At 36.2% G+C, this 14,621-nt stretch overlaps 1 protein-coding gene across 1 annotated transcript in view; it reads left to right on the top strand.

Moving 5' to 3' along the window:
- The first annotated feature begins 4,129 nt into the window (after positions 1 to 4,129).
- The window catches only part of SCN1A (sodium voltage-gated channel alpha subunit 1), a 96,224-nt gene continuing 85,732 nt past the window's right edge, over positions 4,130 to 14,621 (top strand). The window contains exon 1 of the mRNA XM_022569939.3: positions 4,130 to 5,145. Within this exon, the coding sequence (XP_022425647.1) occupies positions 4,882 to 5,145 (264 nt within the window). The 5' untranslated portion in view covers positions 4,130 to 4,881. The remainder of the gene's footprint in view (positions 5,146 to 14,621) is intronic.

A 14,621-nucleotide genomic window follows, 5' to 3' on the forward strand; every position in this document is an offset into this window, starting at 1 on the left:
ATTTTCTTGTTATTGTCTTTCATAGAGAAGAAGTTTTTAATTCTAATGAAGTACAGCTTATCAATTATTTCTTTCGTAGATCATGCTTTTTGTGTTTATTTAAAAAGTCATTACCTTGCCCAAGATTATCTACTTTTTCTTCTATGTTATCTTCTAGACATTGTATAGTTTTGCATTTTACATTTAGGTCTATGATCCATTTTAGGCTAATTTTTGTGAAAGGTATATGGTCTGTGTCTAGATTCATTTTTTTTTTTTTGTATGTGGATGTCCAGTTGTTCCAGCATCATTTGTTGGAAATAATTATCTTTGTTCCATTGTATTGCCTTTGCTCCTTTATCAAAGATCAGTTGACTGTATTCATGTTGGTCTGTTTCTGGGCTTTCTGTTCTGTTCTGTTGATCTATTTGTCTATTCTTTAACCAATACCACACTTTCTTGATTGCTGTATCTTCTTGAAGTCAGATACTGTCAATTATCCAACATTTTTGTTCTCCTTCACTATTTTATTGTCTATTTTGGGTCTTTTGCTTCTCCATATAAATTTGCGAAACAGTTTGTCAGTATCCACAAAATAATTTGATTGAGATTTCATTGATCAGTAGATCAATGGACAAATAGAGATCAATTTGGGAAGAATTGACATCTTTATAATATTGAATCTTTCTACTTATGAACAGGAATATCTCCATTTATTTAGTTAGTACTTTGATTTCTTTGACCAGTTTTATAATTTTGCTCATCTAGACCTTGAACGTAATCTGTTAAATTTATACCTAAGTATTTCTTTGAGGGGAGTGCTAATCTGAATGCTTTTGTGTTTTTAATTTCTAATTCCACTTGTTCATTGCTGGTATATGGGAAAGTGATTGACTTTTGTATATTAACCTTCTATCCTGCAACCTTGCTATGATTGTTTATTAGTTCTAGGAGTTCTTTTGTTAATTCTTTTGGATTTTTCTATATAGACAATTGTGTGATAATCAAACAAAGACATTTTTATTTCTCTCTTCTCAATCTGTATACCTTTTACTTCCTTTTATTGGCTTATTGCATTAACTAGGACTTCCAATATGATGTTGAAAAGTGGTGAGAGGGGACATCCTTGCCTTGTTTCTAATCTGAGTGGGAAAGCTTCTAGTTTCTTCCATTGTATTTTTAAACTTGTGTTCTTACTATAAAGAAAATCTATTGAGTTTTTTATGTTACCTTTTAACTCAGACACCTCAATTCTTTCACCACTTTTAGGAATTTTTCATATGTTTCTATTGAGTTTTCTAGGCATACAATCATATAATATGCAAATAACTGTATTTTACTTCCTTCATCCTTATTAAATAGTATAATTGTTTCTCACATCTAATTGGATTGGTTTATATACTGTTGATTTTTTTCTTAACTTTAATGAAAATATATCTAGGGCTTGTAAAGTTTGTTGTTGACTTTGGGGGTTTTATATATATATATATATATATATATATATATATATATATATATATATATAGTGCATTAGTGGAGAAGTTAGCTTATTCAGTAATTAATGTTGGGACAACTAGAAAAAATGGATCTCTACCTCACTCCAGATAGAAAACAAATTCCAAATAGATCAAAGATTTAAATTTATAAAACTAAGCCATAAAAATGACAAAAATTCAAGAAGAAAACATGATATATGATATGTCCTTCCACACTTCCAGAGGGACGTGGATGCTTTCCTGAGCATGACACAAAATCTAGAAACCAAAGAATTAGTTTGATCATCACATAACATTAAACATTTTTTAATTAAAATATTTTTAATCTGTAGCATAAAACACCATAAAGTCAAAATACATACACTGTGTGTTTTTTAAAAGCCCCCATATCCCGAAATTAAATGGTTCATGTTGTACTTAAAAGGTGCTATAGATTAAAAAGGAAAAGAAAATGAAAATGAAAACATGGACCGTTATTTAACTAGGCAGTCACAGAAAAGAAAATATAGCTCTTAAACATATGCTCATATAAGTTCATATAAGTTCAACTTTTCTCATTTTAAGACAAATGCAAATTAAAACAATTATATGACCCCATTTTTGCCTCGGTCAGGTTGAACGTATTGAAAGTATGATAACACATTATGTGGTGAGGATGGAGATGAGCAGGCACCGTGTTACATCGTTGTCAGGAGAATCAATTGGTTCAGCCTTCAGAGAGAGTTATTTTGTGATAATATCAAAATTAAAGATTCACTTTTTGCACAAATTCCAACTTTAGAAATTGATACCATAAACATTCACATATATGTGAAAGTATGTGTTTAAAATATATTAATTGCAGCTTTATTTATAATAACAAAAGACTGAAAACAACCTGAATACCCATAACTAGGTAATTGATTCAATAAATTATAGTATGTACAAAAAATGGAGAACCATGCAGCTGATAAAAAGAGTTGAATCTATAAAAACTGATAAGGAATGAACTCTAATATATATTTTAAGTGAAAAATGCAGGGTGCAGAAAAGTTTGTATAGCAAGATATTCTATGTATGTGTTTTTAAACAGAAAATGTGTGAGTATACATACACCCATGTGATTGGCACATACCTATTACATATCTGGAAAAATATATGTAGACAGATAACTGTGGTTACTGCTGGACCAGGAATTGATTGTTGGAGAACAACATGGAAAGGAAAATTTACACTGTTTTTTTTAAATGTTTTGAATTTATATCATTTACACGTTTTTTATCAAAAAACTAATTAGTTAAAAATAAAACCATACATACATTGATGTTATAAAACTTCCCTTAGAAAATGCACCATGCTTGTTATCCCTAAACTTTTACTTCCAAATAAATAAATGCCAGTATTTTTCTGATGCCTTATGGGAGCAGTAAAATTTTAAGGCAAAATATTCTTTTTCCATTGATTTAAATTTACTGATTTAATTTTTCTATTCTTCCAGGCCCTAAGCTGAATTGCAGGTAGATTGTAATAACCTCTGAAAGTTTCGTTAGTTCACTTAATGGATGGAGAGTACAAATTTAGACTTCCATCCCTCCTTGTTTCTGGTCACCCCCTAAAAAATATGGTCATAAACCTCACAGCAATGGGAATCTCCTTCAGTGAAATTTGAGATCCCTATAAGACCTCTCAAAAGATAGCTATGGCAGCAGTTTTATTATTGCAGTTCATATACACCAAAGCTGCAATTAACTGTATCATAGCTTGCTGACTTTATTATTATTATTATTATTGGCTGCTTTGGGTCTTCATTGCTACGCAGCTTTCTCTAGTTGTGGTGAGTGGGGACTACTCTTCGTTGCAGTGCACGGGCTTCTCATTGCAGTGGTTTCTCACTGCAGTGGCTTCTCTTGTTGCAGAGCACGGCCTCTAGGCGCACAGGCTCAGTAATTGTGGCATGCAGGCTTAGTTGCTCCACAGCACGTGGGATCTTCCCGGACCTGGCATCGAACCCGTGTCCCCTGCATTGGCAGGCGGGTTCTTAACCACTGTGCCACCAGGGAAGTCCCAGCCTCCTGAGTTTAATGAGTTAATGCAGTGTCCAAATAAAACGTGTGGCCAAATGATAGCTTAGGCTCTGAGAAGTTTTGGCTCAGTAATATCTGTGAAATTTGAGCTGATATTAAATATGCCTTAAAACAATACATTTGGGATTTGGCCTCGGGCATCAGATCAAGTCTGACTGCTACACAGAGTCGAGTGTTTTGCCTCAGGTCCTCATATGTTTCTCACTATAGGACTATAGAATCAGCAAGAATATCATTATTGCTTTAGTGAAGGAAAACACCTCAGTTCCTATTTAATTTATGGAACCGTCTTCTTTCCGATTATTTTATTTTCCTGAAATTAGAGAATCCTGCTATCTCCTGCACATACAGCTATCTTCTCCCACCTGCAGCCCAATCTAGTAATTTCTTCCCAGCCTCACCTTTCTCTCATTCTTAGTCATCTAAATGGCATCTGTCTAACCTTGGACCATCTCTTTCTGTACGTGTTTAAGTAAGCCAACCCTAGCATGGCTGATGATGTGACAGGTCACAGTTCCAATTGTCTGTATCTCAGAATAGATGAAGGCTAAATCAGGACAGCAGTGGCTATTTGACTGGTCATTAAGTCTGGCTGCAGCAAACTGTTCTGACCAGCTTGGCCAGGAGCCATTTGTGCAGATTAGAGGGTTGGATTTTATATCCTCTCAGAGACAACTCCCTTTCCACTTCAGCCTGTTGATGAGCTAACCATGGTCTCTATGGGGCTACATCCTCATCTTCTGGGTGGCTCACAGAGTGAACAGCCCATCTGGGACAGGGTGGTATTTAGCTAATGTACTTTAATTAAGGCTATACTTGAACTACTTTCTTAAGTTATGGCACAGTTCCTGTCTCGGCAAAGCACAAGAATTAATAAACATGGGACATTTAACAAACCCGAGATAGAAAACTTGTTTGTTAAGCCAAACTCATAGAGGCAGAAAGTAGAATGGTGTTTGCCAGAAGCTGGGGAAGGGGGAAATGGAGAGTTGCTATTTACTGGGCATAAAGTTTCAGTTATGTAAGATGAATAAATTCTAGAGAGCTGCTGTACGACTTCGTGACTATAGTTGACAATACTGTCTTGCATACTTAAAAATTTGTTAAAAGGGTAATGTTAAAGATCTCAAGTTAAATGTTCTTACTACAGAAAAAGAATTTATATTTAGTAATTCCATTTGGATTTAATTGGAAACGAACATTTCAATCCTCTAGCTCTTATTTCATGACAGGAGTTTGTAGATATTAAGATCTCTTAATCTCCTTAAAATATCTGTATTCTTTTTTTTTTTAGGACTTTCATATGCAGAGTAAATGGTGATTAAAATGTGCAGGATGACAAAATGGAGCAAACAGTGCTTGTACCACCAGGACCTGACAGCTTCAGCTTCTTCACCAGAGAATCTCTTGCAGCTATTGAAAGACGCATTGCAGAAGAAAAGGCTAAGAATCCCAAACCAGACAAGAAAGATGATGACGAACATGGCCCAAAGCCAAATAGTGACTTGGAAGCTGGAAAGAACCTTCCTTTTATTTATGGAGACATCCCTCCAGGGATGGTGTCAGAGCCGCTGGAGGACCTGGACCCGTACTATATCAATAAAAAAGTAAGTGTGTTTTATCAGGCATATTTTACTGCTAATTGCCTTACAGTATACCTTGGACTGTTATAGCACCAACACAAGCTAAGTTAGCACAAAGTCTAAGTATCCTTCTGTTTAGGAAATAAAACACATTTGCACATGTTTTATGCATATACATGACAAATAAATTGATTATATCATAACAGATGGAGCTGTCCCAAATGCACAATAGATACCTAAAAATAAATGTAAGTTGTAGGCAGCTAAGTTAACAAATTAAAAACATCTCCCCAAAGATTGTATTTACTATTTATGGGTTTTCTGTACTTGAAAATCTTGAAATTATCACAGATTATAAAGACCTCAAAAATATTGGTATTCATTTCTCATGGAACAAAATTTGATGCCACAAGGGTTTTCAGTTTCTATATTATATATAAATATTATGTTATATATAATATATCAGTTAACTTCCTGAAGAAACTTTTTTCATTGGGAAAAAACATTCCTATACAAACTATAGTTTAAAAAATTATTTAATATTTTGGTGGAAATATATTGATATTGGTAAGGATGACCAAAAATATAGTATTCTGAAGAACATATAAATGATATTTGAATATCCATGCTTGAAATGAAAATAGTAAGCACCCAGCCTTTCATTATGACCATGATTTCACCAAACCAAGAAGAAAAGTGTAGAAAAGGATAAAATCAAAAAAGATTATTGTATTGATTTTAGATTAAATTTATGACTAGTTAATTTGCAATATTTTATTATCCTTTTCACCTAGAATAATATATTTGTGAACTCTTGGTGGAAAGGTACAGCACAAATATTGTAATTAAGCAAATGATATCTTTTAGTTAAACATGGGCCTTAAAAATACCCCCAAAACATTTAGGGATGCTTTTGGTTGCTGGCACAGTTATCATGTTAGTTTTTATCAAGTGCATAAGTTTGGAATTTTAGTATTTGGATTCGAGACAGTTTTGTAAATACATTCTCATTGACTACTACAACTTTCAGAGGTAAAAACCTCATAATGTTCAGATTTTTTAAAAAACTTTTCAGGATATAGCCAGCTTAAGTGTAACACACTTTTCCTTTTTAAAAACTGATTTGACCATTTTACTGTGAAGGAAGAGATTAATAATTTTCCATAGATTCATTATCTTTTATTTAACTTTGCTTTTTAACATTGTATTATTAAATCTTAGTAGGTAAGCCATGATCTGTTTCATAACTTCCATTTAAATTATGAGAAAAATTGAATTTTGTCATTAAATCACTCCTTTGGAAATTAATTTAATATGATATCTGAAAAGCTAAAACCCAAATTAAGCAGACTATGAGGGGTTTATTTGTATAAAAAAAGTAAAAATGTGGAGAATCCAACTATTCATACATATTAACTTATTTAAATTTATTATTGAAATAATGACTCTGATGTGTTCTAACCAGAAATTCATTAACACTAAAGTATGTTACTTTATTTATAGCCATTGGACATAGCCAATCTATTTAGAGCTGCTATTACAGTGGGTTAGTGGGCTCCATGCTCAGCAGGCATTTTGCTACTCCCAGACATCCAGCTCCCACCTCTCCAGTAGTAACCACCATCTAAAAATTATTAAAGCCACCCAGAGTCTACCACTTCATCAAACAGGGCTGAAATCTAGCATCCCATCTCCTGTGCTGTGTCCTTATCTATAAAACAATAAATGTATACATTGAGAAAGACCAAACTAATGCGTGTTGACAAGGGCAGCTATTCTTAAAGTAGAAACGAGATCATCCAATTAATCTTTTCCTTTAAATTAAAGAGTTTTTAGACTGATAAAAGTTGTCATCTTGAGGGAATGTCCCCAAACAAAGCCGTCCACAATTGGTTTATAATGAATGAGATATAACAAAGGATATAAAGGCAGATGGAAAGCAAAATGATGCAAACCCATCCAAATAGTTAAAAGAAAGGTCTTAAAACTGAGTGTAAAAGACCAATCCTGAAGGAATGACTATTCAGTCAGATTCTTGTGGTGAAGTAACCCTTATAAACTTTGTTAGGTTCACATTCAAACTTGCCTTTAGCATCTTCTCTCCTTATCTTCAAATGTACATTGTGTGAGGAAGGAAAAATATTTTGGCATTTTGGAACAAATCACAGAGTGCAAGTAGCACAACCTGGTAAGAGAAATATTGTTATCAGGAAGGAGGTTTCCCCAAGGTGAGGCACATCCATTGCTTTCACATTGAGCTGACATCCAGCAAGTCTCCAAATGTAAGTCATTCAACAGAAATACAAGTGAAACTTTTTGCAGTACTGAAATCCTTAAAAACTAACATGGCATGCTTAGGACATGATTGAGCTATGTGTTGGAAATTTCCTTCTTTTGGATTTACATGTTTTATAACTTTCTGTGGTTGTGTGTACACTGTTTCTAGTCTTAAATTTTTGTTCATAATTGGATTATTTCAGTATGGAGGAATAGTCTTAAATTCTGAATTAGCTTCCTCTGATTGAAGCTGGAATCCTTAGAAAAATAATAACCTTTTAAAAATGATGAATATTTCCTTTTTCTACTTGATGACCAATTTCACTTTAGTGACTTGAGTATCTGAGGATGGCAGGGTGATCTTCTTTAAACAATGCAGTAGACATGCACAGTACTCCCAGCATAGATAAAGGGTCTAATGATGGAAATGTTACTGGGGAAAATGCTTCTTAGGATGAAATTTCCCACCATCACTGATATTGGGGATGTGCATTTTATTGCCTGAGTGGATTGTAATATGCAAATATTAATCAGGCTAGTGACTCCCCTAAGTTTAAACTCAAGTACAATACTTAATGTGTCCTTTGTATGTATATCCCAAGTCTCTGGTTTCTTTCTTAAAAATATATAGAATAAACAAAGCAAGCCTATTACAAAACATGGTTGCAGAATCTGTGTTAAGTTTTAGGTTAAAGTACAGTGGTGTGTATATATAAAGAATCTACATGTAAGGAATAGAAAGGACACAAACCCCAGTGAAGCTCTCTGTGATCTTCTAGAGTGTCAGTGAGCTTATGAAAATGTCACTGCTGATGGTGTATTTTCAGATGGCATATGCCCACATATTTTTATCTTCTTTGCCCTAGCTTAAAATGTACAAATTATATAATGTTCAAATTTTCTGTTGAAATTGTTAAAATAATTTAATCCATGGTCAGTGATATTGTGGTAGTAACTCGAGAAATAGTAGCAACTGTCTCATGAACACTCACGGTGCATGGAAGCACTTCCAGACCCTCAGATGTTTTAAGCCTTCAGAAGTCCGAGGTAAGAAGTAAGGAATAAAATAACAGTGCTATCAGAGGAGAGTCACAGAATTTTCCATACCATGTTAGCTCTGGTCCCATGGTCTTCAGAACATGATTCCAGGTTGGGTTCCTTTTGTTTGTTTATTTTAGCAGTGTGACAAGGCCCATTTTAGCTCGTGAACACACCTTTATTTCCTCATGGGATTTTTTTTTTTCACAGTTTCGTTTCATAGCTTCGGCTGATTTTGCACCATTTGGCTATACATTCAAATTCTTCACCCACCCTTTATTACAGAAAACTTCTTCCTTCTCATGTTCTCTTAAAATTACAGATGACTCATTAGTACCATGGAAGAAAATATCCTTTTGACAGTGTGACAGGGTACTGGAAATAGAATGAGGTATGTTAGATCTGTAGTGAAAATGCATGTTTGTTAATTCTGGAATGTAGAAATGTATCCATTTAAAAATGTGCTCTTTCCTTGATTGTCTCTTCGATGTTTAAAGACAATTCATTCTCCCTTTTTATCAGCTCTTCTAAAGAGATGCATGCTCCCTCTTTACTGGGGCAGCACGAAGAATCATATAGGAACTTGTGATTTTAAATTCATGCCTGGTTTGTCATTCCACAGGAGTTTTTAATTGTTACACGGGGTAGGGAGAGTTGTTTGTTTTGTTTTTAATTGGGATTAGGGAGTGTTTCTTGAAAAACGAGTTTAGGGCTTCCCTGGTGGCGCAGTGGTTGAGAGTCCCTCTACCGATGCAGGGGACACGGGTTCGTGTCCCGGTCCGGGAGGATCCCACATGCCACGGAGCGGCTGGGCCCGTGAGCCATGGCCACTGAGCCTGCGCGTCCGGAGCCTGTGCTCCACAATGGGAGAAGACACAACAGTGAGTAAGCCCACATACCGCAAAAAAAAAAAAAAAAAAAGGAGTTTAAAAAAAATCAGAAAAGTAGATGGTAAAAGCTCAGGATTCCATGAATTGTCATATTTATGATTTTTCTTTGTATATCATTAGTTCTTCTAGAATTACCAGTCACCCAGGCTCTCCCTTACTTGCAAGGCACTACAGTTCACTTCCAAATCTTTCTCTTACCCATTCATTATTTCTTCCTTATGTCCCTTTCTTCTTTGTCACCTCCCTGTCTCTGCCTCAGAAACAATCCCAAAATGATGAGGATGGTAGTAAAATAATAATTGCATTTATTAAGTACCTGTCATATTAATAAGTTTCCCTTCAAGTGAAAGTGACCAAAAACCAACAGAAAGTAGTTTTTGAAAACAAACTAAGCAACAAACAAGTAAATGTATGTGTGGGGTAAATCTGGTCTTAATATCAAAGGATCCAGTACCTAAAACAACATCATCAGGACACAGTCCTTTTCCATTTTTGGTTCTACTTTCACCTATACTGGCTGCATTCACAGGCTGGCTCTTCCCACAAGATGATAGAAATAGCCACCAGTAGCATGAAACTAACATCCTACAGCCTAGTAACCCCAAGAAAAAGAGCTCTCTTTTTCTTCAAAATTTCTTGCACAAGTCCTGAAATTCAGTCTAATTAGGTCACATGGCCTCTTCTGAACCAATCACTGTAACCAAGGGTTTGTGATGCTCTCATTGGCCAGATCAGCATCACATGTTGACCAGTGTTGCCAAGGGGTAGGTCAGCTCCATCCAAGCCACATGGCCAGACAATGAGGCAGAGGTTTTCTCTAAAAGGAAGAGATGGAGACTTTGAAGAAGGTCAGCTAGGCAAGCAGAAACAGTAGCTCTGCTCTATGCACTGTGCATTAGGAAATTTACAGTTCTTATTTAACCGACATGTCCTTCCAAGATAATTCTTCTCTTTGTTTTAAAATGATGAAAGAAGATGTGGTACATATATACAATGGAATATTACTCAGCCATAAAAACAAACGAAATTGGGTCATTTGTAGAGATGTAGATGCATCTAGAGACTGTCATACAGAGTGAAGTAAGTCAGAAAGAGAAAAACAAATATTATATATTAATGCATATATGTGGAACCTAGAAAAATGGTACAGATGAACTGGTTTGCAGGGCAGAAATTGAGACACAGATATAGAGAACAAACGTATGGACGCCAAGGGGGGAAAGCTGCAGCGGGGTGGGGATGGTGGTGTGATGAATTGGGTGATTGGGATTGACATGTATACACTGATGTGTATAAAATTGATGACTAATAAAATAAAATAAAATAAAATAATGAAACTGAGATAAAGTTAATTTTCCTAAGATCATAAAGCTACTAAGTAACAGAGACTAGATTTAAAACCAGATCCGTCAGCTTCCATGGCTCATCACCATGCTACTCTGGATTTGCAGTTGTCACACTAATGATACCAGTGGAGAAGAGAAGTCAGTGATAGACTCTAAATAAGCCTGTCACTGCTTTCCTGCCCCTCCACTCATGCCACTTTGCCATCTGTACTCCTCATCTCTTAGGCTGGCAGTATTTCCCAAACCTGACTTGTTGCTTTACTACTTCTGCTCAATCAGGGGCATCCCCCGCCTTTATAAAAACTAAAATCTTTGAGACTCAGGGGGTCTGGATCAGCTTCTAAAATAATTAGAGAAGTACATTTCCCACCAGATTCTAATAGGGTGATAAGCACCTTTTTTTCAAAGAGGACAGATTCAGGAAACTTAAATTATTTGCCTCTGTAAAGAAATGGCATTTATATTGGGATCTCAAGGGTAGAAAGAAGAAGGGAGAGAAACCTTCCAGGGAAAGGGAATAGCCCATAAGAAGACATGTAATATAGCAGGACTGTAGTAAGTAAAAGGCGAGTAAGATGTGATTGGGGAGGTGGGCCTGGGGCTAGATCAAGGCTCCTTTTAGGACATCTTAAGGAGTTCGAAGTCTAAGGGCAAAATGAATTCTCTGAACACTTTGGGTAGAGAAGTGACAATGTTCATTTCACTTTTTTTAAATAAATTTATTTATTTTTGGCTGTGTTGGGTCTTCGTTGCTGCACCCACGCTTTCTCTAGTTGCAGCGAGCGGGGGCTACTCTTCATTGAGGTGCATGGACTTCTCATTGCAGTGACTTCTCTTGTTGCGGAGCACGGGCTCTAGGTGCACGGGCTTCAGTAGTTGTGGCGCACGGGCTCAGTAGTTGTGACACACGGGCTTAGTTGCTCCGCGGCATGTGGGATCTTCCTGAGCCAGGGCTTGAAGCCGTGTCCCCTGTGTTGGCAGGCAGATTCTTATCCACTGCACCACCAGGGAAGTCCCCACTTCACATTTTTAAAGATCAAATTGGGAGTCTTTATGGAGGCTTGGTCTAGATTTTTGACAATGAAGACAATAATGGATGGGATCAGAATCTATTTTGGAGGTGTAATGCTTATCAGATGGGAACAAATGGATGGCATTGTTTTCTGAATATGAAATTTGGGAGGAAGGAAACTGAACGGCAAAGTTCCAATGTGAGAATTGGCGTTGCTTTCAAATACACAAGTGTTTGTATGTGTATATATTTGAGAACCAGAGAGACACACATTTTTAATCCTTTAATCCTTGAGTGTATATGGCACTTTGAATTCATTAAGGGGATTCTCATGTTTTATTTCATTTTGTTTCATTTCATCCTTTAAACAACCCTGAGGTTGGTATTGTTATAATCTTCATTCAGATGTAGAAATTGACATGGAAGAGTTTGCCCAAAGTTGTCACACAGAAAAGTCTTCAATAAAACTGGGCCAGTTAGTCCTTTTCTGTCAATGAAAAATTTGCTGAGCATATAATAGTGTACCACACCCATGCTATGGGCTGAAGATAACAGGAATGAGAAATATTTGACCCCCAGATTTTATCGTTTCACCCTCTGGCTATAATTTTTTCTCTCTGTCTGAGATAGAGGCAGAAGCATCTGTAACCCTGGCTGATAGGAGCCCAGCTGGGGAACTCTCCAGCACTGGCCCCACTGCATCTGTTCTACCCAGCTAAAGCCTAGGGACCAGCAATTTTACAGACTCTTTTCTGGGTACAACTTTTTCTCTTTTGCATGAACTTAAAGCAAAGATAAAAAAACTCTAAGGCCTTGAGCCCCCAGACACATTTTTGTTTGTGCCTCATGCAATATTGTTTACAATTTTGAATTAGTGTCTGAGATTTATAAATCAGAAGATTGCACACACACATGTATAATCGTGCATATTTAGGATTTCTCATACTACATCAGATCTGGCATCACTGATTTGCATGCCCAAAATTGGCAGGTCTCTCACACTGCCTAGCCTCTGTGGGGCGTTTTGGTTTGTGATCCCTGGCTACAAGACCCCTGTGCAATTAGATGAGGGATGGATATTAATGCTTGGTGGTCCACGGGAGGCACAAGTCCACAAGTTGTTCTTTAGGCTTATTATCCCACATCTAAGGGGTAAGACAGAATGAGATTGGGAGAGAAAACATTTTTTAACATATTGCACACTAATTTCAGAGTCAGGTAGAGAACCTGTGAGAAAGCTTTCCATCTCTCAGTGAGCCAGAAAAGGAGGAAAACCTTGGCCTGAATCCACAGGTTATTAAAAAAAAGATAGGCAAGGAAGTAGGTGAGACCATTTAGAGAGCTCACAGGAAAAAAAAAAAAATAATTAGATGCCTTGGAATTGGCCCAGAACAAGAGATGTCCCCAGAGATGTATACTGATCGGAATCTCTTGTCTATGCAATTCTTTACACCCAAAGCTCTGCAGCATCCCTCCTCCTGCCATGTGGTCTCATTCTGCCTTTTCCCGATGGAACCTCTTCTCGAGCCAGCAGCTTAGAGCTAGACAAAGTTGACCCCACTTCTGGCAGAAGATAGAGCCAGGGAATTTCCCTAGTTTGAATGCCAAGGCAACATCAAGGGGAGAGAGGTATACCTTGCAACCCAGTTTAGAAGTCTGTTACCATTTTCAGAGTCACACTTGCTTATACACAGGGATAAAGTTTCACATTGTCATTATACAGAATTCTATTTAATTAGGAATTACATAGGTTTTTGAATCTATGTGTAAATATATATATATATATATATATATATATATATATATATATATATATATATGTATCTCCTTTCTTTGGGAAAATATGTTCGAAGTTCCAAACAATTGACCTCCAAACACATTTTTGGATCACAGTGTAAGTACAAGTTGAAAATTGCCTCTTTAAATTTTGAGGCTAAGGCATAAGTGGAATCAACCAATAGTATATTCTGCATTTTTCTATTGTTCATGATCGTTGCTCACCTTCCTCTGTTATTTCTTGCTTTTGCCAGTTCATTTACTTTTAGAGCAGTGAAATTTGCAGTAAATTTGGAGTCAATCCTGTGATTTGGCAATTTTTCAATAACGTTTAGATAAACACAAAGCTGAGCATTAGGTTTAAACTATTTAAGGAACAAGACCCCTAGAGTGAAAGAAAAGTTAAGATAATGGACATATTTTTAAAAGGGAACTGGAAAACTATGGCTTGTTAAATTCAGTGTCCATCCTGAGTAAAAAAAAATAAGCAAACACTTTCTAAAAACCCAGAGACAAAAAAAGACTACTAAATAGTAATGGGTACAGATTCATAAATAGCAATCCTACCAAATTATTATAACCAAAGTGTTTCCTTATTGACTATGCAGTTAGATAAAGGGGAAGGATTTTACTCCAGGTACACAACATGAGAACTGTTAATAAAAACAGATTCACAGCTCTCCTATTGCAGACTCACCTGAGTTATTTATTAAAAGTACAGAATACTAGGCATCAGAATCTGACCTACTGAATTGGAATCACAACACCTCTGTGAACTTAGTGTACTTATTCCCGTTTTTCAAAAGAGGCAAATAAGTCACAGAAAAGTTAGTAACTTGTCCAGGATCTCAGTGCTGGAAGGCAGCACCACCAGATTTTGAGCCAGGCATCCAACTCCAGAGTCGGCACTCAATAAATACGTAAGTTAAAACAAATCCTACTTATGTTTTTCTAATTTGCTTTCCAGACTATTAAGCTTTGATTATCAGGGGTGTTTACCTGTTTGGGTTTTCGTTGTTGTTGTTTTCTTTAAAGCTAGAATTGACTTTTACCTGGCAAGGCTTGCTGAAGAGAGTATGAACTGGCAGTACAATGAATGGTTTACACCTAGGTCTGCACTGCCCAATTCAGTGGACATTAGTCATGTATGGCTATTGTACT

The sequence above is a fragment of the Delphinapterus leucas genome, chromosome 8 (assembly GCF_059928025.1).
Source record: "Delphinapterus leucas isolate spDelLeu-1000000601 "Yukka" chromosome 8, BTC_Dleu_Yukka2, whole genome shotgun sequence".
In the NCBI taxonomy this organism is placed as follows: Eukaryota; Metazoa; Chordata; class Mammalia; order Artiodactyla; family Monodontidae; genus Delphinapterus; species Delphinapterus leucas.